Source organism: Perognathus longimembris, chromosome 20 (assembly GCF_023159225.1).
Source record: "Perognathus longimembris pacificus isolate PPM17 chromosome 20, ASM2315922v1, whole genome shotgun sequence".
NCBI lineage: Eukaryota > Metazoa > Chordata > Mammalia > Rodentia > Heteromyidae > Perognathus > Perognathus longimembris.
Window position 1 is genome coordinate 38,791,267 of NC_063180.1, and position 20,684 is coordinate 38,811,950.

At 43.6% G+C, this 20,684-nt stretch overlaps 1 protein-coding gene across 1 annotated transcript; it reads right to left on the reverse strand.

The window, feature by feature from the left end:
- Positions 1 to 2,137: 2,137 nt before the first annotated feature.
- On the reverse strand, positions 2,138 to 20,362 carry Mcee (methylmalonyl-CoA epimerase). Its single transcript, XM_048329332.1, has 3 exons — positions 20,265 to 20,362; positions 13,543 to 13,880; positions 2,138 to 2,425 (listed from the first exon to the last, which is right to left on the reverse strand). The coding sequence occupies exons 1-3, from the start codon at positions 20,299 to 20,301 to the stop codon at positions 2,273 to 2,275; spliced, it is 528 nt and encodes a 175-aa protein (XP_048185289.1). The 5' UTR covers positions 20,302 to 20,362; the 3' UTR covers positions 2,138 to 2,272.
- Positions 20,363 to 20,684: the final 322 nt, after the last annotated feature.

The window sequence follows — 20,684 nt, forward strand, 5'->3', positions numbered from 1 at the left end:
AGAACCTAGATGAAATGAGCCTTTTTTGGGGGGGGCGGGGGGAGGTCCTAGGGCTGGAACTCAAGGCCTGGGTGCTGTCCCTTAGCTTAGCTTTAGCTTTTTTTTTTTTTTTTTTTGCTCACAGCCAGCAATCTACCACTTGAGCCACAGCTCTACTGCTGGTTAATTGGAAATTAACATTGGGCATTCCTACCCAAGCTAGGTTTGAACTATGATCCTCAGATCTCAGGGATTATAAGGCATGAGCCACCAGCACCCTGCGGAACCAATTATTTAAAAAAAAAAAAATCTGCTAAAACCTACAGCAGGAGAAAGAAAGCAATCTGACAGGCAATACCAGGCCCAGGGGTCACTGTTGAATTCTACTGAACATTTAAGGAATAAATTATACCAATTTTCTATAATCTGTTCCAGAAGATACAGGTGAAGGGAGAATTTTCTAACTCGTCCTATGAGGCCAGTGTTACACCTTTAAATCTAAGCCAAGCAAGACATTATGAAAAATTAAAAAAGCACCGATCCATATAGCTCATGAAAAATCTGCAATAAAATGCTAGCAGACTGAATTCAATAGTATCTAAAAAGAATTATATATCATGGGCAAGTGGAATTTGTTCAAGGTATCCCCAGTCTGGTTCAACATCCCAAAATCTATTAATATAACATGTCAAGGAAGTAAAGAAGAAAAACTATACCATCCTATCAGTAAACAAAAAAAAAATCTACTTAATAAAAACTAATACCCACTTATGATAATTAAAGAAACTCTCAGCAAACTAGAAGTAGAACTTCCTCAATATGATAAAGAATGTTTATAAAAATCCTAGTGCTAACACCATGGGTAAGATGAAAACCTAGGTTTTCTGTTAATTATCTGGAAGAAGGCAAATTTGTCTTTCCCACTTCTCTTTTAGGCCATCTTTGGAAGACCTGAAATAATGCCACAAGACAAGAAAATTTAAAAAAATTATACAGAGGAGGAAGAAAAAAAGGACAGAGAGAGAGAAAGTGAGGGAGGGAAGGAGGGAAGCAAAGAGGGAGGGGTCCTTCTTCACAAGCTCATGCCTAAACCAATTGACAAAAACAAGAGCAAACAACAACCAAAAACCGTTCCTTTTCAATTCATCCTTGTTTTTTTTTTTCTTGCAAGCATGTATATTTATTTCATATATAGCAGTGTTCCTGAGGATTCCGCAGACTTCTCGCCCGTGGCTCTCTAGTCACTGTAAATACCCCCCAGGCGCAGTTGAGAAGTTCTCGCAGGTGACAGCAGCTACACATTACACATTCCTACTCAAAAACCACTTCTCTGCCTGTCACTTGCACGTCACCTGTCATCTTCCCCAAATTCCTAGTCAGTATCTAATACAAGCACTCATCATCTTGTCCCAAAGGAACCGCTGACAACAAGAGGCAAGAATCTTAGATCTGAAGTGATACGCTCTTAAAAAAACAAACAAAACCCTAGCCCTTCCAGCTCTTTTTTGTCTACACATACGAGATGCGCAGCACTGGCTTTTTGGTGTCTGGCTTATTTCCTCCAGTCTGCCACAATACAGGGTGGGTTTCCTCCTTCTTTACTGCTGAACAATATTCTGTTGTGGATAACCGCTACATTTTATTTGCCCTGTCACGTGCCGATGGGCCGCTAAGCAGACTCCGTATCTTAGCTACTCTGAGGAGTGTTGTCATACGCACTTTTCCTTTGAGTATTTACCCAGAAGTGAGGAAGCGGGGCAACATATGCTCTCATAGGCTCTTACATGACTTGGGTAGGAAATGGGAGGCTGGACTTAACAGTGTTACACCATACTGGAGATGGAGACCTTACACTGAGGCCCATTCATTGAGCATGCCCAGTGGACACCTGTGAATCAAAGTAAATAAAACTGGGGACTTTGGAACAACTGTAGTGAAAACACAGTCCTCAGCAACTTTGGAAACACCAACTATGTGGTCATGTGTCTGCCAGATTGCTCTCCGCACCCCCACCCCCAACAGCTCCCACACTGTACTCAATCACCCCATTCTAGAAGACAAGTAATTCATTTCTAGGAATAAGTGTTTCATAGTGTTCCCTAAATATCCAGTAATCAAAGTTTCTTCCTACTTCAAATGATTATGTATGCGTCTTACATACATTTCAGCCTTTCTGTGATTTAATTTTCCACTGTGAAACTTTAAGAGTGATGGAATCAGTACCATGATACATTTGATAGTGTTTGCGAAGAGAAGAGTTCTTCAGGTTGATTACATTTCTTGCGCACAGAAGTCAAACTTGCTCCAGTTCTACAAGGACGCCACCACAGTCCTTGGGATGAAGAAAAATCACTGGTTTTCCATGCGCTCCTATTTTAGTATCCTCGGTCAGACTGCGGATCTTCTTTTTTTTCAATTCTATCACGGCCGCCTTTATATTGTCCACCTTGAGAGGGGAGAAAGAAACAAGAACACCTATGAGATCACAAAAATGCACCGTTGCATTACTGTGAGATGTACAAGAAACAACTGAGCACTTCTGCAATGGCCTCTAGTTCTTCCATCTTTAGGCAGGGCCATTCATAAGCCAACACTGGGCTGGGGGCAGAGACCTGTGGCCCGGCACTTGCCTAGCAAGGGAGGGCCTGTGTTTGATTCCCAGTACCACAAACACAAGCCCACACATGCATACACATGTATACACGGGCACACACAAAGCCTAAACTTTTCTGGGTGAGCAACTGCAATGCCAAAGGATTCTCACCACCAGTAAAGGTTTCTGTTTTTAACTCAAATCACGTAGCCGGCACCACTGATGATCTGGAAAATGTGAGCCTTGGGTTCCTCATCTATAGCAAGGAACGAAGTCCCCGTGGGAAGTGTTGCTCTGCAGGAAGGGGTTAGGGGAGGGAGGGAGGCTTCTCGAAATTCTAGAGGGAGGTCTTCAGGTCATGGGGTGTGCATCCTTAAAGGGGACACAGACTCAAGCCCCCTCTCATCTTGCTGTCTCTTTCTTCTTCCCTGGACATCAGGTGAGCAGTCTTTTCTGCCATGCACTCTTCCCATGATGCCTGCAACCAATCCATCCTGGACTAAAGTCATCAAAATGGTGAACCAGCATAAATCTTTGATCCCTGCAGGCATATGTTAGAGTGCTGGAAAGCCAGTCACCACAGAGGCCTAGCATGGAAACTATGGATCAAAATGAAAAAACGCGGGGCTGGGGATATAGCCTAGTGGCAAGAGTGCCTGCCTCGGATACAGGAGGCCCTAGGTTCGATTCCCCAGCACCACATATACAGAAAACGGCCAGAAGCGGCGCTGTGGCTCAAGTGGCAGAGTGCTAGCCTTGAGCGGGAAGAAGCCAGGGACAGTGCTCAGGCCCTGAGTCCAAGGCCCAGGACTGGCCAAAAAAAAAAAAAAAAAAAAATTGAAAAAACGGATAAACTCCGTCCAGTTTGTACACCGCAAACATGAGTAGCTGTCTCTCCCCTCCCAAATCACCTGGTTATTATCTCTGAGATATTCACCAAATGCATGAAAGTCATTATTAAGCTATCGAAATGTTATTGTCCATCAAGAAATCTCGTTATAATTTCACAAGTCTCTTCACAAGTCATTTGTTATTCGTTTCACGGTTATTTGTAGTTTAGGAAAGAAGCAAATGTGTCTTTCTGTACTTGATGAAGAAATGCCCCTCCTCCATCTTGGAAATCAGTCTCTTAGATGGCGAACCCAGCCATGGATAAGGTGGTGACATGAATGCCAACCTCGCCACGCAATCACCAGTTACTCTAGTCCGGTGGTCTGGTGGCATTCCAAATGCTAAGAAGGGCACAGAGACTCCATGATGCCCTATTATCATACAGCTCTTACAAATGTTAATGTTGTTACTACTACAAGCCAAGGCTTGTGCACTGGGTAATATTAATCAGTGGTGAGGAAGGATGCTACAAGTTATCATAAACGGGCTCTGGTTTGTACATGACGTATATTCTTATATTCCTGTCACGTTTCTTCTTAAACCTCACCGGGGGAGCTGGACGAGTGGCTAAGTGGCATCGTGCTGATTGGGAGCTGGACGTGGGCCAGGCTCTGCACGTCTCCCGCCTTCCTGCCACCTCTCACTTCCTCTCTAATCCCACCCAAGGCCTCCTCAGCCTCCCAGCTCCTCGCTGAGCAGCCCTGGACTGCAGGGGGACACCCCGCAGCTAGGGAGCTGGACGCTGTAGTGCCCTTTGTCTGTTTCCCTGTCTCAGGGATCAACTTCCTGGGCAGCTGACGTCCAACGTCTGAAAACAAGTCTTTCATGTGTGTTGTCTAGATTGCTTCAGGCAAGAGGATGAAACTGGTCCTTAGTCATTAGAATTCCAAAGTGGCGAGGTTGTTCGTTGATGTGTGCACTATACAAACGTCATTCTATAGTTTTATGGGGTGTTTTAATCATGGGGCTTGAACTCTGGGCCTGGAGCTGTCCCTGAGCTCTTCAGCTCCAGGTGAGCACTCTACCACTTGAGCCACAAAGTCTCTTCCAGTTTTGAGGGGTTTATTGGAGATAAGGGTCTCACCGATTTTCCTGCCCTGCTGGCTTTGAACCAGATCCTCAGATCTCAGTTTCCTGAGTAGCTAGGATTACAGGCATGAGCCACCAGCACCAGGCCCTATAATGTCTTTGTGTACGTGATTTTACTATTCATCTTTGTTTTTAATCTCTACTTGCTGAGTGTAGCTAGTCTGGTAATGTTCTTATTTGGTAATTTTGTCCACACACAGCTGGAACTTTGGTCTGTGTCTTTCATTTCTTTATGTCTAACTCTCCTTTCTTTCCATGGTTTTTCCTCCTCGTTCTCTAGTATGTCTTTACCTCTTCATCAGGATTTAGCCTCTAGAATTTTGAGAGGGTAAACGGGTGTCTCATGTCTTAAGACCACTACGTTTGTACTCAGTTGTTGTTGTGCTGGATAAAGTCTCACTTATATAAGCCCAGGCTGGCCTTGAACTCACACTCTGCCGCACAACCTTTCAAGTGTTGGGATACGCTATCTTGCCTGGTTTGTACTTCTTTACCAAAGCTCTAAGGCACATATATAACTACTAACACATGCATATTGGAATTGAACGATTAACAGCGTGGATGGTGAGAGCTAAGTTTCTCTCAAGGGAAAAGACTGGAGTGGTCCACATGATAACAGATAAGAGCTGGAGAAGCCGGGCGCCAGTGCCTCATGCCTGTAATCCTAGCTACTAGGAGGCTAAGACCTGAGGACTGTGGTTCAAAGCCAGCCTAGGCAGAAAAGTCGAATGTCCGAGAAACTCTTATCTCCAATTAACTATCAAAAAAGATGAAACTGGAGCTGTGGCTCAAGTGATAGAATGCAAGCCTTGAGTAAAAACGCTCAAAGATGGCCCTCAGGCCCTGAGTTCAAGCCCCAGGACCAGCTTGTGTGCAGACACATACACATACATAACAAATGAGGATCACAGCCTACTAATAAAACTCTCCATTTCTTCAGTGTAGACATCACAAAATGCCCTTCTTCCAAAGATGGAAGTAGTACAGAAGCTTGACACCACCACCTTGGAGGGTCAAGGTTAATATCAACCGTGACAGGTCGTGTTGAAGGTTATGTCTTCCATGGTCTGATGAGAATGCACATCATTTCTGTATTCTTCCTCCCCAGGTCAGCAACCGCAGTGCAGTTAGGAGAAAACCATCAGACCAAGCTCAAATGAGATTTATATTTACAAAGTAACTGACAAGAAATCTGGAGCTTGACAGGGTCATCAGCAACAAGGCAAGAAAAATATTCAATAGCATGAGACATCTAAATAGGCTCTGGGATATTGGGTGGGATTCAAAAGGACACTGGGTCCAATCTAAGGAAATCTGGATAAAATACAGGCTTCAGTAATAATGGATCAGCATTGGTTCATTAATTGGGACAAATGTATCATACTAATGTTAAAATGTTAATAACTAAAAATAAAACATGCCTGAAGAGATTAATCACCATTGTAATAACTGGACCTTATTAGAATCTTAATTAGAATAAGTCAGCTGCAAATAGATAATGGTAATTCAATCTTGTAAATTTGATTTATGGACTGTATAGACTTGGTGCCTGCAAAGATTTACCTTTAATTTTGACTGATATGTCGTACGGTTCCATTATTTGTTAGGCATACAAGTTGAATAGGGCAGAACAACATGTAGAAATTAGTTTAAAGATAGATGATGTAGGTGTGGTTGAGATCTTGAAAACTGCTGACTCTGAGTGATGGGTACTTGGGAGTTCAGTACGTTAGTTTCCCGACATCTGTTTAATTTTTTTAAAAATGATCTTTAAATAGTTGTACAAAGGAGCTGCCATTTAACAAAGTCCTTTAAGAATAAATAAAAGGGCTGGGAATATGGCCTAGTTGCAAGAGTGCTTGCCTCCTATACATGAAGCCCTGGGTTCAATTCCCCAGCACCACATATATAGAAAACGGCCAGAAGTGGCGCTGTGGCTCAAGTGGCAGAGTGCTAGCCTTGAGCAAAAAGAAGCCAGGGACAGTGCTCAGGCCTTGAGTCCAAGCCCCTGGACTGGCAAAATAAATAAATAAATAAATAAATAAAAAGAATAAATAAAAATGTATTTCTTTTTTTTTTTTATTTCGCCAGTCTTGGGGCTTGAACTCAGGGACCGGGCACTGTCCTTGAGCCTCTTTGCTCAAGGCTAGCACTCTACCACTTGAGCCACAGCACCACCTCTGGCCTTTTCTATACTAAGGAATGGTACTAAGGAATGGAATCCAGGGTTTCATGTATATCAGGCAAGCACTCTACCACTCCCAGTTTTTTCTGTGTATGTGGGACACATAGAATGGAACCCAGGGCTTCATGCGTGCTAGGCAAGCACTCTACCACTAAGCCACATTCCCAGCCCAGTACAATGTATCTTGATCAGTGTCACTCCTTTCAACATCCTCCCCCACCCCTTCCCTCACTCTTCTTCATTCTGTAGGATATACATTGAATGCTTGATGTTTCCCCCCCCTTCTCCTCTTCATTTGTCTGCCCTTTTCCCCTTGACCCCTACGCACTCCTTTCTAGTACTTCCTGGTGTTTTCTTTTGTTGAACTTTGCCTTTTAAGGAATGACACCATTTGAGTTCTCCCTTGAATCTACCTCACTTCAGTTAATACACGTGCATATCACCCCATGCATTCACTTAAACTTATAAGCTCATTTCGGGTTCTTCTCACAGTGCCCTTCTGATAACTTCTATTTTACATAAGATCATGAATGTTTTATAAAGTATTCTACCCAAGTGCAAACCTACAATTCTGAGATTGCATCCCGATTTTTGCTTATTCAATATCCCCTAATCCAAAGAATATTTCAAAAACAACAAACACATCCATAATTTAGCAAGTCACGATTTAGTGGGTTGTTTTTTTGGCCAGTCCTGGGGCTTGAACTCAGGGCCTGAGCACTATCCCTGGCTTCTTTTTGCTCAAGGCTAGCACTCTGCCACTTGAGCCACAGCGCCACTTCTGGCCGTTTCCTATATATGTGGTGCTGGGGAACTGAACCCAGGGCTTCATGTATAGGAGGCAAGCACTCTTGCCACTAGGCCATATTCCTAGCCCTACGATTTAGTTTTGTAAAATACCTAACTGATATTGGGCTGGCATCAATTTCTTTTTGTTACTATTTCTTTTACTGACTTTGGTTTTAAGGATGTACTCTTCTGTTAATGTTGTTCTATAAAATTTATAATTCTTTAGGTATACTCTGAATGTTTTGTTTCGAAGTAATAAAAAGGATGAAATAAGAATGTCTTAATTTTCTGAATTGAAAGTACATTCAAAATAGTTATATAAGAAATGCTAGGCAATTTGATTTGGGAAATTAAATCTATCCCCCTAAGTAATGAAAGTAATATGGTCAATAATAACCCATCTTAAAAAAATAGGTTTTTATAGCCTTTTAAAACAGCTTTTATGGTCCTTCAAACAATTACACTTGTGCATAGATAGCTCCTGTAGGGCCTTGCATATAGCAGTCAAACTCTAAACTATCCGATTTCCACTTCAATTTCTTGCCAGCTTTCGAGTGAATGTGTGGCTGAAAGTTCTTGTTGATTTTCCTCTGTCACTGTAAATTGAGAGTGGCAATAAATTCAAATAAAAGTGTTTGGACTGTCACAATCAGAATTCATTATCTTCAGGTAAATTTTATATCAGCTGCCCCAGGACTATGCCTATTCAATTTTGTTTGGTGGAAAGCGAGTTGTTGGATAAATAGCAGCTGTTAACCGGGAAGGGTGGAGGTAGCTTTCAGTTCTATGAACAAGTAAAATTTGATAAACAAGTCACAGTGTGCCACATGATATGTTGATTGACTTAACAGGCTTTTATTGTATGTAAAATTATACTGGTGTGAACTGATGTCAATAATGAATAGTTCAATCCTAAATTTGAGTTAAATCTCTAAAACTTAAAACAAAAAGTCAGGATTAAATATTTATGTTCCCATTGTCTCTCCCCCTACAGCAAAAAACAAAGTGAATTGCAGGAACATACAGCCCTTTCATCATGCATGGGGTTTGGTGGCTTCTGTGTTCTTGGGGATTATCTCACAGGGTGCCTGTTATCAGAGCTTCCATATTTGCTGTAGTGGTCACATACAATGTTCCCCAAGTGCTGTCTCCTCTGAAATGTTCATCTGATAGCAAAACACTTAAAAACAAACAAACTAGGCTTAACCAGGGGGTGGTGGCTCATGCCTATAATCCTACTCAGGAGGCTGAGATCTTAGGATCAGGGTTCATAGCCAGCCTAGGCAGGAACGTCCATGAGACTATTATCTCCAATGAACCACCAGAAAACTGGAAGTACCACTGTGGCTCAAAGTGGCAGAGTGCTAGCCTTGAGCACAAAAGTTCAGTGACAGTGCCCAGGCACTGAGTTCAAGCCCCATGACCTACCAAAACAAACAAACAAACAAAAAACTGACAGAAAAAAATGCCAGGACTGATGAGACATAAGTATGCATGAGAAAAAGGACAGTTTATGTGAGGGAAAAAAATTAGTCCCAAAGTGTGGCACATTTCCAAATAGAAACTGTGAAAGCAGATTTTAGATAAGATCTCTGTTTTGAAAGAAGAAAGACCCCAGTGATATTACAGAGGAAAAGCAAATTATGCCACAGGTGAATTTAACATTATAAAAGAATAGCTGGCATTAAGAAATATCTAACAAAAAACCACAAACACTGTAGAAATGTGAGCATTTTCAGAAGTATGGTGGAGTAGGCAGATTTGTTTCCTGAATGGTAAACCAAGGCAACTTCATCTTGCAGTCAGCCACTATTTACTTGTTCTGTGTGCCAGATTATATGTGCAAAAAAAAAAAATCCAGGGCTGGGAATATGGCCTAGTGGCAAGAGTGCTCGCCTTGTATACATGAAGCCCTGGGTTGGATTCCCCAGCACCACATATACAGAAAATGGCCAGAAGTGGTGCTGTGGCTCAAGTGGCAGAGTGCTAGCCTTGAGCAAAAAGAAGCCAGGGACAGTGCTCAGACCCTGAGTCCAAGCCCAGAACGGGCAAAAAAAAAAAAAAAATCCAAAATCTTTCCTGTAGTGGGACAGTGATTACAGAGGTCAGCAGAAACCCTGATTAAAGCAAGAGCAGAGTGCACACATACAACTTGCAGACTGGTGTAGTCTGTGGCTTGTATTACTGAGCCTGCCCCCTCTAGCTCTGCCCCTTGACCCCTTGGTGGCGCTGTAGTCAAGTTTCCATCAACTCTGCGGTGGCCTCATTGCCAGAGAAGGCAGGGTGGTTGGCACTTTGGCGATTCGGAGTAAATGTAGCCCTCCTTAGACCATGGTTTGGCAAGTGACCCCCATTAAATTTCATTCTTTGGGTGGGTGGCTGACACTGGCTCACTTTGGAGACAAAACTTTCTTTTCTATCTTTCTGGGGAAGGCATATGACAAAAAAGATACATTTCTGAATAGTGCCTGTGCTACATCTAAGAAAAGGCTAAAGAACTTTCTTGTGGATGTAGCATTTATTGCCCTTCTACGTTGTCAAGTACTGGGAGAATTTTGAGCCTCTTTATATTTACAAAGGCCAGGCTGGTTGTCGCTCCTTGTGTGTGTGAATGCTTGTGGGTCCCTGCTTCTGACCATTTGAAAACCAAATGATTCTAGAGCATTCTGCAAGTTTCACCTGCTCTCCTTTTGCCACTGATGGACTGTAGAAGCGCTTCTGTAAGCATGGCCACACAACTGTGAGGGGACTCACCCTTACGTTGCCTGCCTTGAGCCTGCCTTTGCCCGATAGACCACAGCACAAGTTCTGGGGTGGGCTTCAGAGGCTTGGTCAGAAGGGGCCACCGTCGTCCTTGCCTGGCTTCCTTGGGACACTGGTTCTGAGCTGGCCAGCTGCTGAGTAAGAGGTCCACCTAGTGTCAGAACTCAGCTTAACTCACGCAGCAGAAGGGTCATCTGACCGTGTGTCCCTGCCAGAGACCTTGCTGACGCCCGCTGCCAGACAAAGGGATGAGGCACCTGGGCCACCACTGTGGCCACCAGCAGCTGTCACCTCCGAAGAGATCCAAAGCAACAACTGGAGCAGAGCTCTCCCGAGCTTTCCAGTCCACAAAACCCTGAGCTGATGTTTGCTGCTGACAGGCTATCTCGTGCTAACAGTAACTGGAACAGAAAGAGTTCCTGACTGACACGATCACTTCTTATACGCTGGGAGACAAGTCCAGACTCAAGTTATACTAGGCAGAATAGACCAAGCTACACAGGTTCAGTCAACAACAACAACAAAAATGCATTTTCTAGCCAAGGAAAAGCAAGACATTATGTCTTACCTGCTGGGGCAGAGAACCCAGTGCCCCCCTTCACTGGGTGCCATCATCGCTTGCTAAAGCAGGGGAGAGAGAGTGACACATGTTCCTGTTGTACAGCATTTCTCCATTCAGAAAGAATATCCCACTGTCCTGGCAAGATCAGGTTTTTAAAATTCCCCAAGTGTAGCCCAACCCTCCGGGTTCGCTGGAACACACCGCTGTGCTCCCTCGTGACCCTTGCATCCACGTGTTAGCAGGTGACGAAGCTCAAGCCAATGGACTCTGAGCAGAAGGGATAGATCCTTACGGGCGCTTGCCCTCTCTCCCGCCTGCCTGGCAAACGCTGATGCTGAACCAACGCTGCAAGCCACCTATCACAGGCTGCAGAGCTGGCTAGGACAGCATACTTTTTAGATTGCAAAGAGGAAAATAAAATCTGCCTGGTTAAGTCACTACTGGGTGCAGAGGTTGCAGGATGATGATGATAATGATGAAGTAGGGCTCAAGTAACAGCTCCCTACTTTTCACACCTGCTCCTATCTCCTACCTCCATTTTCTACTCACAGACACTTGCCTTTGAGCTCTACTTTTGAACTGGCTGCTACTTTACTGAACTGAACTTCGCACAGCCAGCGTGCTTTGAAGCCATGGGCTCTCTTGATGTGGAACCCAGACAGTGCAGTGTGGGAGAAAGCAGAATGGGGTTCAAAGGGTGCCCAGTCCTGCTTCTCATCCCAAAGGGCTTACACAACTTTCACTGATATAGCCTGCAGCCCAACTGTAACCCAAGAAGGAAAGAAAGACATTTCAGGCACCGTGTATTTTGTAGTCCAATGTCCTGAAGCTAAACCTCCTCAAACTTTAAACTTGGTTAAGAGAACGAAGGCAATACTAGCAATACCAATGAGGCTTTGATTTATTTATTTTGCCAATCCTGGGGCTTGGACTCAGGGCCTGAGCACTGTCCCTGGCTTCTTTTTTGCTCAAGGCTAGCACTCTACCACTTGAGCCATAGTGCCACTTCTGGCCGTTTTCTATATATGTGGTGCTGGGGAATCGAACCCAGGGCTTCATGTATGTGAGGCAAGCACTCTTGCCACTAGGCCATACTCCCAGCCCGAGGCTTCAATTTAAATTTAACTTGATAGGACATTCTTAAGCCTCGAGGCCATCTGCTTTCATTCTATTCATGGAGTTCAAAAGCCAGGATGAATCTGGGTTTGAACCTGGCCTTGCCAGCTACGCCTCATGCCACTAAAGTAGCAAGCTATCAGTGCGTTAACCACCCAACGGAGGCCACAGCGCCCTCGTGTGGCAGCTGGGAGAATGAAAGAAAACAACGCACACGTAGTACGTTATATACTGCAGAAGAGAACTCTATGATGATTACTCTATGCCTTTGTACCTACTGTTCCCTTATGCCTAGAACATCTGTTTCTTCTTGTTCATCTGGAAAATACCTTCATAGCCATTTCTATTTCACATTCCCATCTCCTGGACCTGCCACAAGGAACAAGCCCTCTCTCTTTTGGAGAAGACACATATATTAACTCTACTTATCACAGTTTGTTGTAGTTGCTTATTTAAATATCTTTCCCTGGTTACTGTACACATGGCCCATGTCTTATTCATCATTGAACCTCAAGTATTCAGAGTATATATTGTAGAGGCTCTCATGTCCAAATGCTTCATTCTATAATCAATTCACCTTTCTTCTGCATTAGGAAGGAGACTTTATTATTAATTATGCCATTAATTCTAGCAAAACAATTGTCCTCTCAAATGAATTTCAATAGAAGCCTAATTGGTATTGCTAGTATTCAAAAAGGCAGTTATCTGAACATGAACATCTACAGATAAATGGTCTCTAATGAGAATCCTCTTGTCTTAACATTTCTTCGTTTTCTCAGAATGTGCTAGCAAATTCAATTTAGGAGATACTAAAAACAAAACCACAGTTGGAAATTGAAAACGTATTGCTTTTATAATAGGGAACAAGTTACTAGAATTTTCGGGACAGAAAATAATTTGAATACTTTGGGCTAGGAGCACAGCAGTGTGACCTTAGTATGACCTTGGTCCACAGTTCAATCTCCAGAACCAAGAAAAAACCAGATAACAAGAAAACCTTTCAGCAAGAGTATGGAAATTCTTCTATGTCCAATCTATTCAGCTTGCTTCTCCTAACTGCTCCATGAGCAAAGACTGAAGACTCCACATTTTACAATTTGGTGGCCTTTTCAGTGCCTATTCAACCTAGTGTTCAATAAAATACACAAATATCATTTTAATAGCTTTCTAGAGAAAAAGCATATATATGAAAGCACATGAATCAACACAAAAATATGGACCTACCTTTGAAAAGGACTTTTATCACCAAAGTTTCTAATGATAAAAATCCTGTGTTGCCTTAGAAGGAGCCAGTGGCTCACATCAGTAATCCCAGCTACTCGGGAGGCTGAGATCTGAGGACTGCAGTTTGAAGCCAGTCCAGGCAAAAAAAGTCTGTTAAGACTCTTATCTCTAATTAACCACCAAAAAGGGAGAAACAGAGCTGTGGCTCAAGCAGTAGAGCGTTAGTCTTGAGCAAAACAAGCTCAGGGATGGAACTCAGGCCCTGAGTTCAAAGCCCTAGGAATGCTCACCCCCCCCCCCCCGCAAAAAAAATACAAGGGACTTTGGTAAAGGAGAGTGTTAAAAAACTACCTCAATGCAGATGTGATGTATCCCTCCAGCCTTATGCTTCTTCAAGAAACCTTCAATGGGACTCTCATCTCCCAGCGGATGAAGCAGCTCCATCTTGGTATTTCCCAGGTCGACAAAAGAAACGGAGACTCCATGTTCGGGAAGAGGGACCGCCTCACTCACCTTGGCCCCCATAACATTCCGATAAAATGCCATGGTCTTTGGCAAGTCTGGCACGGCTATGGCTACGTGGTTGAGCCGGCCCACTTTCCATACAGGGTTGTCCGGCTGATGCAGGGGCTGCGAGGTGGAAAAAGCTCTTCCTGCCTGGACCAGAGTTTGGTGTTTGAAATAAAACCCTGGAAAATGGAACCCACAGGTAATTACTGCACTTTTAAGCTTTTAATTTATAAATCCAAACAAAAAAGTCATGTAGAAATAAACCATCTATGTAATTCTGTCAACGACTGAAATTAAGTCAGGAGAGAGACATGAAAAAGTTTATGTCAAAACTACTCACTCCGCTTGGCCAAGTGCTAAAAAGCTAATGCTGAGCTTCAATGAGGTTATAAAACAGAAAGACGCTTTTCATGATAATATCCATTTCCTGGTAACACTAAAATGATGGGTGCATATTGAGACTCGTTCACAAATCTCTGCACTTCATGGAGAGGTGAATCTGAATGTGATAGTAACGTAACACATACAGTAATTATAAGGGCAAGCCATCTTTTTTGTTACCAGACACATATCCCATTTGTAATAAGTTCATGAAAGGCACATCTATAGGCTATTTTTTTGTTTTTTTATTTTAAGTTTTTATTATCAAACTGAATTACAGAGAGGTTACGGTTTCATACATTAGGCATTGGATACATTTCTTGTACTGTTTGTTACCTCCTCCCTCATTCCCCCTCACCTCTCCCCCTTATAGGCTATTTTTAATGTGTTCTGTTTTCAATATTGGCTAAGGAAATTTTCTAATTGGGGACACAAACAAAGATGAGGGAGTACTTATTTCTTGAGACAAAGTTGGCTTTTGTTTTTGGCCAGGCTTGGAGCTTGAACGTAGGGCCTGTATACTGTCTCTAAGTTCTTTCACTCAAGGCTAGCACTCTACTTTTGAGCCACAGTACCACTTCTGGTTTTCTGGTGGTTAATTAGAGATAAGAGTCTCAGGGACTTTCCTCCCCGGGCTTGCTTTGAACCAAAGATCCTCAGATCTCAGCCTCCTGACTAGCTGGGATGATAGGCATGAGCTACCAGTTCCCAGCTTGGGACAAGGTTTTTAAGTTATTTCGTCCATAATTATAGGATCTGAGCAGAACTGCTTCTACATTTATTTTTGTTTGTTTTTGTGTGTTTGTTGCCAGTCCTGGGCTCTGGACTCAGGGCCTGAGCACTGTCCCTGGCTTCTTTTTGCTCAAGGCTAGCACTCTACCTCTTGAGCCACTTCTGGCCGTTTTCTAAGTATGTGGTGCTGGGGAATCAAACCCAGGGCTTCATGTATATGAGGCAAGCACTCTTGCCACTCAGCCATATTCCTAGCCCCTGCTTCTACATTTATTGATTACTGAAATACCCAAAGGTTCTCATTACCAGTGGATTAATATAGTCTGTTTTTACGGATAGACTGTATGCTAAAATGTAGTACACATAGACATAAATGTACAACTGAAACTAAAGCCTATAAAATGCTTAGTCCCTGCTGTCAGTGATGTGCCTTGACATTTTCTAACCTTGTATTTTACCTGTTTTCAAAATATGTTAGCACTACCCATTAAGTATTGAACTTGCCTTTTTCTTGTGAAGAATAGGTAGTTGGTGCCCCAAACATAATACAATCCTAAGCACGTATACTGGGGTCATAATAAATCCCCATTCCTTTTTTTTTTTTTTTTTTGCCAGTCCTGGAGCTTGAACTCAGGGCTGAGCACTGTCCCTGGCTTCTTTTTGCTCAAGGCTAGCACTCTACCACTTGAGCCACAGCGCCACCTCTGGCTTTTTCTATATATGTGATGCTGAGGAATCGAACCCAGGGCTTCATGAGGCAAGCACTGTACCACTAGGCCATATTCCCAGCCCCAATCCCCTCATTCTTAATTGCTAATGACAAGCAATGCTGTCATTCTTGGAGTCTTATCTCCAATCAACTAGGAAAAGGCCAAAAGTGGAAGCCATGACTCAAGTACTAAAGCACCACTTAAGAACAAAAACATCAAGGCCCTGAGTTCAAGCCCTCGTTCAGGCATTAAAGAAAATAAGCTATTTTGCCTGTGAGATTTTTTAAGGGTCTGTCAAATACTCAATGTAGGTATCTCTGAATTCTCTTAGCCTGAGTTAAGCCTACATGAGATGGGTCAACTAGAGGACTTCATAAATGTCCTACCAAGAACAATCGGAGCAGACATCCAAAGGGACAAATCCCAGGATGTCCAAGTAAAAGCAAAGTTTTATACCTGGTGCTGGATTGATTTAGGGCCATTTCAAAAACTAAGCCCTGAACAGGAAGCTCAAGCAACTCATGCTATTGGAAGCCTCATTGTACTTTTTTCTTTCTTAACATTTGGTTTATTAGAACAAGTTTTTTCCTTTAATCTGTGAAGGGTCTCCTTCATAGGTGATAAAGACAGAAAGGCAGCAGCCTCTTTATATAAAACAATGTAAAAATTATGGGTTTGGGGGCTGTGAATGTGGCTTAGTGGTAGAGTGCTTGCCTAGCATGCATGAAGCCCTGGGTTCGATTCCTCAGCACCACATATATAGAAAAAAGCCAGAAGTGGCGCTGTGGCTCAAGAGGTAGAGAGCTAGCCTTGAGCAAAAAGAAGCCAGGGACAGTGCTCAGGCCCTGAGTCCCAAGTCCCAGGACTGGCAAAAAAAAAAAAAAAATATATATATATATATATATATATATGGGTTTTGAGGATTATCTTATCTCTAGAGGTAGTAAACTGATTTGGTAAGGGTAATGTTGTCATTTATTGGTTGCCTTTCGTCCCTAAACCATACGTTCAAGGACTAGGACAGAAAAATTCAATGATACCATTAAAATTTCAGTCATTCGATTTCTTTAAAATAAAGGGATAACGAATAAAACCAGCCAACAATCACATCAGATACTCAATAACAATAGCCATTAGGACAGGCAAATCCAAGCCACAGAGATACTTTACACTCAACAAGAAAACCCCCAAACAGCAAGAGTTGAACATGTCGGAACCCAGGCATCTTGCTGGTGAAAATTTACAATGGTATATCTGTCACAGAGAGAGTGTGGCAGTTTCTATTAGAACAGATGATATGGCCCAACAGGCTCACTTCTAAGTACCTCAAAACAATTGCAAATAGAAACTCATAAACTAATGTGTATAGGCAAGTATTCCCCAATAGCCAAACAATGAAATAATACACATACCTTTACAGCGGACTGGTATCAGGATAAGAAGTGCTGACATATGTTACAAATACTATGCTAAGTGACAGAAGCCAGACACAAATGATTGTATAGTGTGTGATCTCATTACTATCAAATACCTGGTGTAGGCAAATGCAGAGGCAGAAGAATAGTGGCTGGTGAAGGGAGGGGAGGGGAGATGGAGAGTGTTTGCTTCATACACATGAGTTTCCTTTTGGAGTTATGAAAAATGTCTTGCGACTAGAGAAAGGTGATAGCTGTGCAACATGGCAAATGTAATAAATACTGTTCACTTAGACATTTTAATTTATGCTACATAAACTTCAAAGGAGAAGAAAGAGAAGATACTAGCTTGAAAGATCTGTGAATGGGGTTGGGATGTAGCTCAGTGGCAAAGCGCTTGCCTAGCAAGTGCAACGTCCTGAGTTTGATCCCCAGTACCAAAAAAGAAAAGACAAAAAAAAAAAAAAAAACCCAAACAAGATCTGTGGATGGAATTCTATAGACCAAGAAAATACTGGGGGCTGGGAATATGGCCTAGTGGCAAGAGTGCTTGCCTCCTATACATGAAGCCCTGAGTTCAATTCCCCTAGCACCACGTATATAGAAAAGGCCAGAGGTACCGCTATGGCTCAAGTGGCAGAGTGCTAGCTTTGAGCAAAAGGAAGCCAGGGACAGTGCTCAGGCCCTGAGTCCAAGCCCCAGGACTGGTAAAAAAAAAAAAAAAATACTGAGTTAGGAACAGGGAGTGAGCTTTAAATTATATACATACACACATCTAAATGTATATTTACATAATATGTTGTATATTAACATGTTATATATTTATATCATATATAATATGAAAAACATTTTGAAGAATGATTGTTCTCACTAACCACTTTTACTGTATTGACTTAAAAAGTACTGTCTTTCTTTCTGTTCAGATTTGGCATTTCAGACCAGTTTCTCCAAGCATAAAAGTAAATAGCTACAAGAATCTTCAGTCAAATGCACTTGAAGGTACTATGTAAAAATTAGGTATTAACTTTGTCAACTGCTAGGACTTATAGTCAGTAATGGACCGAATCTCATGGGTAAAAAAAATCTTTGACTTTACCTCATCTTCGGTTAGAATTACAAGTTAGGATTACTACTATATAATCTTGTTCAATGTGGAATCATGTTTAACTGTGAAGTCACAAACTCCAAGTATTGCATCGTAGGAAGGCTCCATGTAATAGCATAGTCCTTTGAGTCTTCATGGCCATAAAATTGAGATAGTGGTAAGACTTCAGTGAGCACTTCATTTTACTCTCCTAATAATTCTGTCAGGAATTAATTTCCTTAATGTAATACTAAGTGGCAATGCTAGAGCCTGTTCAATACTAGAGTTGATTTAGTCAATCATTAAACTCTCATTCCTCCAGAATATTTGTTTTTGCTGGGGGTTGAACTCAGGCCTGTGCATGCTAGAAAGGCTATTCTCCCCCCAGTGATAGTGCCTACACCCAGGTTCAAGCCCTACTACCCTTCCCCCCCCCCCCAAAGGTATGTAAAAAGATCCTGACTTAGGTTTTACTAAAGGCTAGAGAGTATCAAAACTTGAGTAATCGGCTGGGAATATGGCCTAGTGGTAGAGTGCTTGCCTCGCATACATGAAGACCTGGGTTTGACTCCTCAGCACCACATATATAGAAAAAGCCAGCGTGGCACTCTGGCTCAAGCAGTGGAATGCTAGCCTTGAGCAAAAAGAAGGGAGGACAGTGCTCAGGCCCTGAGTCTGAGCCCCAGGACTGGGGGTAAAAAAACACCTTGAATATCATGTTATTCCGAAATTCATTGTCAACTGTGCTTCAGACTGTTACAATATTTTTATCTCTATCTAGGTGAATGATATATATTGTCTCTAACCTGAATAAGTACTGAGATAGCTAAATCTAATAGGGTGAGACTTTCCTTCCTGTGTGGTTCAAAACTTAGCCCTGGTAAGTTTTAGATAAGAGAATTTGTGATTGGTAGAAAATACTAAAGTAACCAAGTTACTAATTCAGTTTGAGATGGATCTTCAAAAGACAACTTGAACTGTAAGTCAAGTAAGTGGGACAAGAGCATTTAAATTTTTTTGTGTGCCAGGACTTGGGTTTAAACTGAGGGCCTTAGTGCTTGCTTGCTCTAGGCTGTTGCTCTACCGCTTGAGCCACACTTCCACTTTTTCTATGTAATTGGAGATAGTCTCAGATTTGTCTGCCCCACGTGGTTTCAAACCTAAGTCCTCAGATCTCAGCCTTCGGAGTGGCCAGGATGACAGGTTGTGAGCCACTTATGCTGATCCCTTTTATTTATTTTTTCCTTTTAGGGGAGAAATCTGGGATTAACAAAGCTCCATTCATTCCCTCAAACGTTTTTTAAATGCACTAGTTGAAGGCTTTGTCACAAATATTCAGGAGTAACTCTGAGGCATTATGGCTTTGCACTTTCTCCCAAGGAGAAAGCTCAGATTAAAAGACAGAAAGGAGAAAGTGGAGGAGGAGCTAGAAAACTTGAGCAGCTAGCTGCCATTAACTGCTGGGGAAAAGTACTTAAGGTACATCCCACCCCTCTGCCTTTAATGTTTCTTATGTACAAAATGATAAATGGGTTGGGACAGAAGGGCAAAACACTCCTTTGTTGTAGTTTATACATGGACTACCTACAGGTGATCCCAGCCAAGCTTAAACTCACCAAATCTTTTTTGTTTTCTCCTTACCGTGTACTGAAAAGTAACACAGTCCCTCCTCTCTTTCCTTCATTTTCTTTTCTTTAAATAAAATGTTTGTGCTGGTAACTGGGGCTTTTGAACTCAGGGCTTTGCAAGAGCTGCTTGGCTTCACATCTGGAGCTCTACCACTTGAGCCCCATTTCCCCCCTGGCCTTTGCTGTCTGTCTGCTGGTTTTTCTGGACTTCGCTGCGCAGGCTGGCTTTGAACCGTGATCCCCGCGGCCCCCCCCCCCCATCTCGGTCCTCCCAGTAGCTGGGATCACGGGCGCCCGCCTCGCCCCCTCACATCCGCCCCTGCCTCGTCGGTCCCCGTACACGTCTCTCACCACCACCCCCACCCCCGCCCCGGTCTCTCGGGCCGCGGGAAGAAGGACAACAGGACCCGGAAAACTTCCCCGGGGGCCGGAGAGACGCACGCAGACCCCGCGCTCGGGTCCCGGCCGGCCGCCGGAGATGGTGAGGGCCGCGGGGAACCGCAGAGCCGGGGACGTCCTGGTGTCCGGACCACCCCGCGGCCGCCTCCGCCCCCGGCCCTCCCGACCCGCGTGCTCAGCCCCCCACGGGGACCTGAGGGCGCCCCGCATTCACCTGCAGCACTGGCAGCGGCCTTCAGCACCCGCGCCATCTTGGGGAGCCACAGGTTAAATTGCCAGAACCCGAGCGGCGGGGCGGGGCCAGTGGCTCCGGGGCGGGGCGACTTGAGGAGTGGGCGTGGCGTAAGAAAGAGGGGCGTGTCGTGAGGTGGCGGCGTGGTCTTATACAGAGGGGCGGGGCGTGGCCTTGTATAGGGGGCGTGGTATGAGGCTGGGGGTCGTAGCGTGAGGCAGGGGGGCGTGGCAGGACTGGGAGGGCGTGGCGTTATAGGGAGGGCGTGGCGCGAGGTGGAGGGGCGTGGCGTGAGATAGAGGGGGTGGGGCCTGAAACGGAGGGAAGCGTCCCGCTCTTCTGTTCTAACGTTGCCAAACCTCTTGCTGTGCCTAAAGCCCAAAGCGACCACGCGTCAGCCCT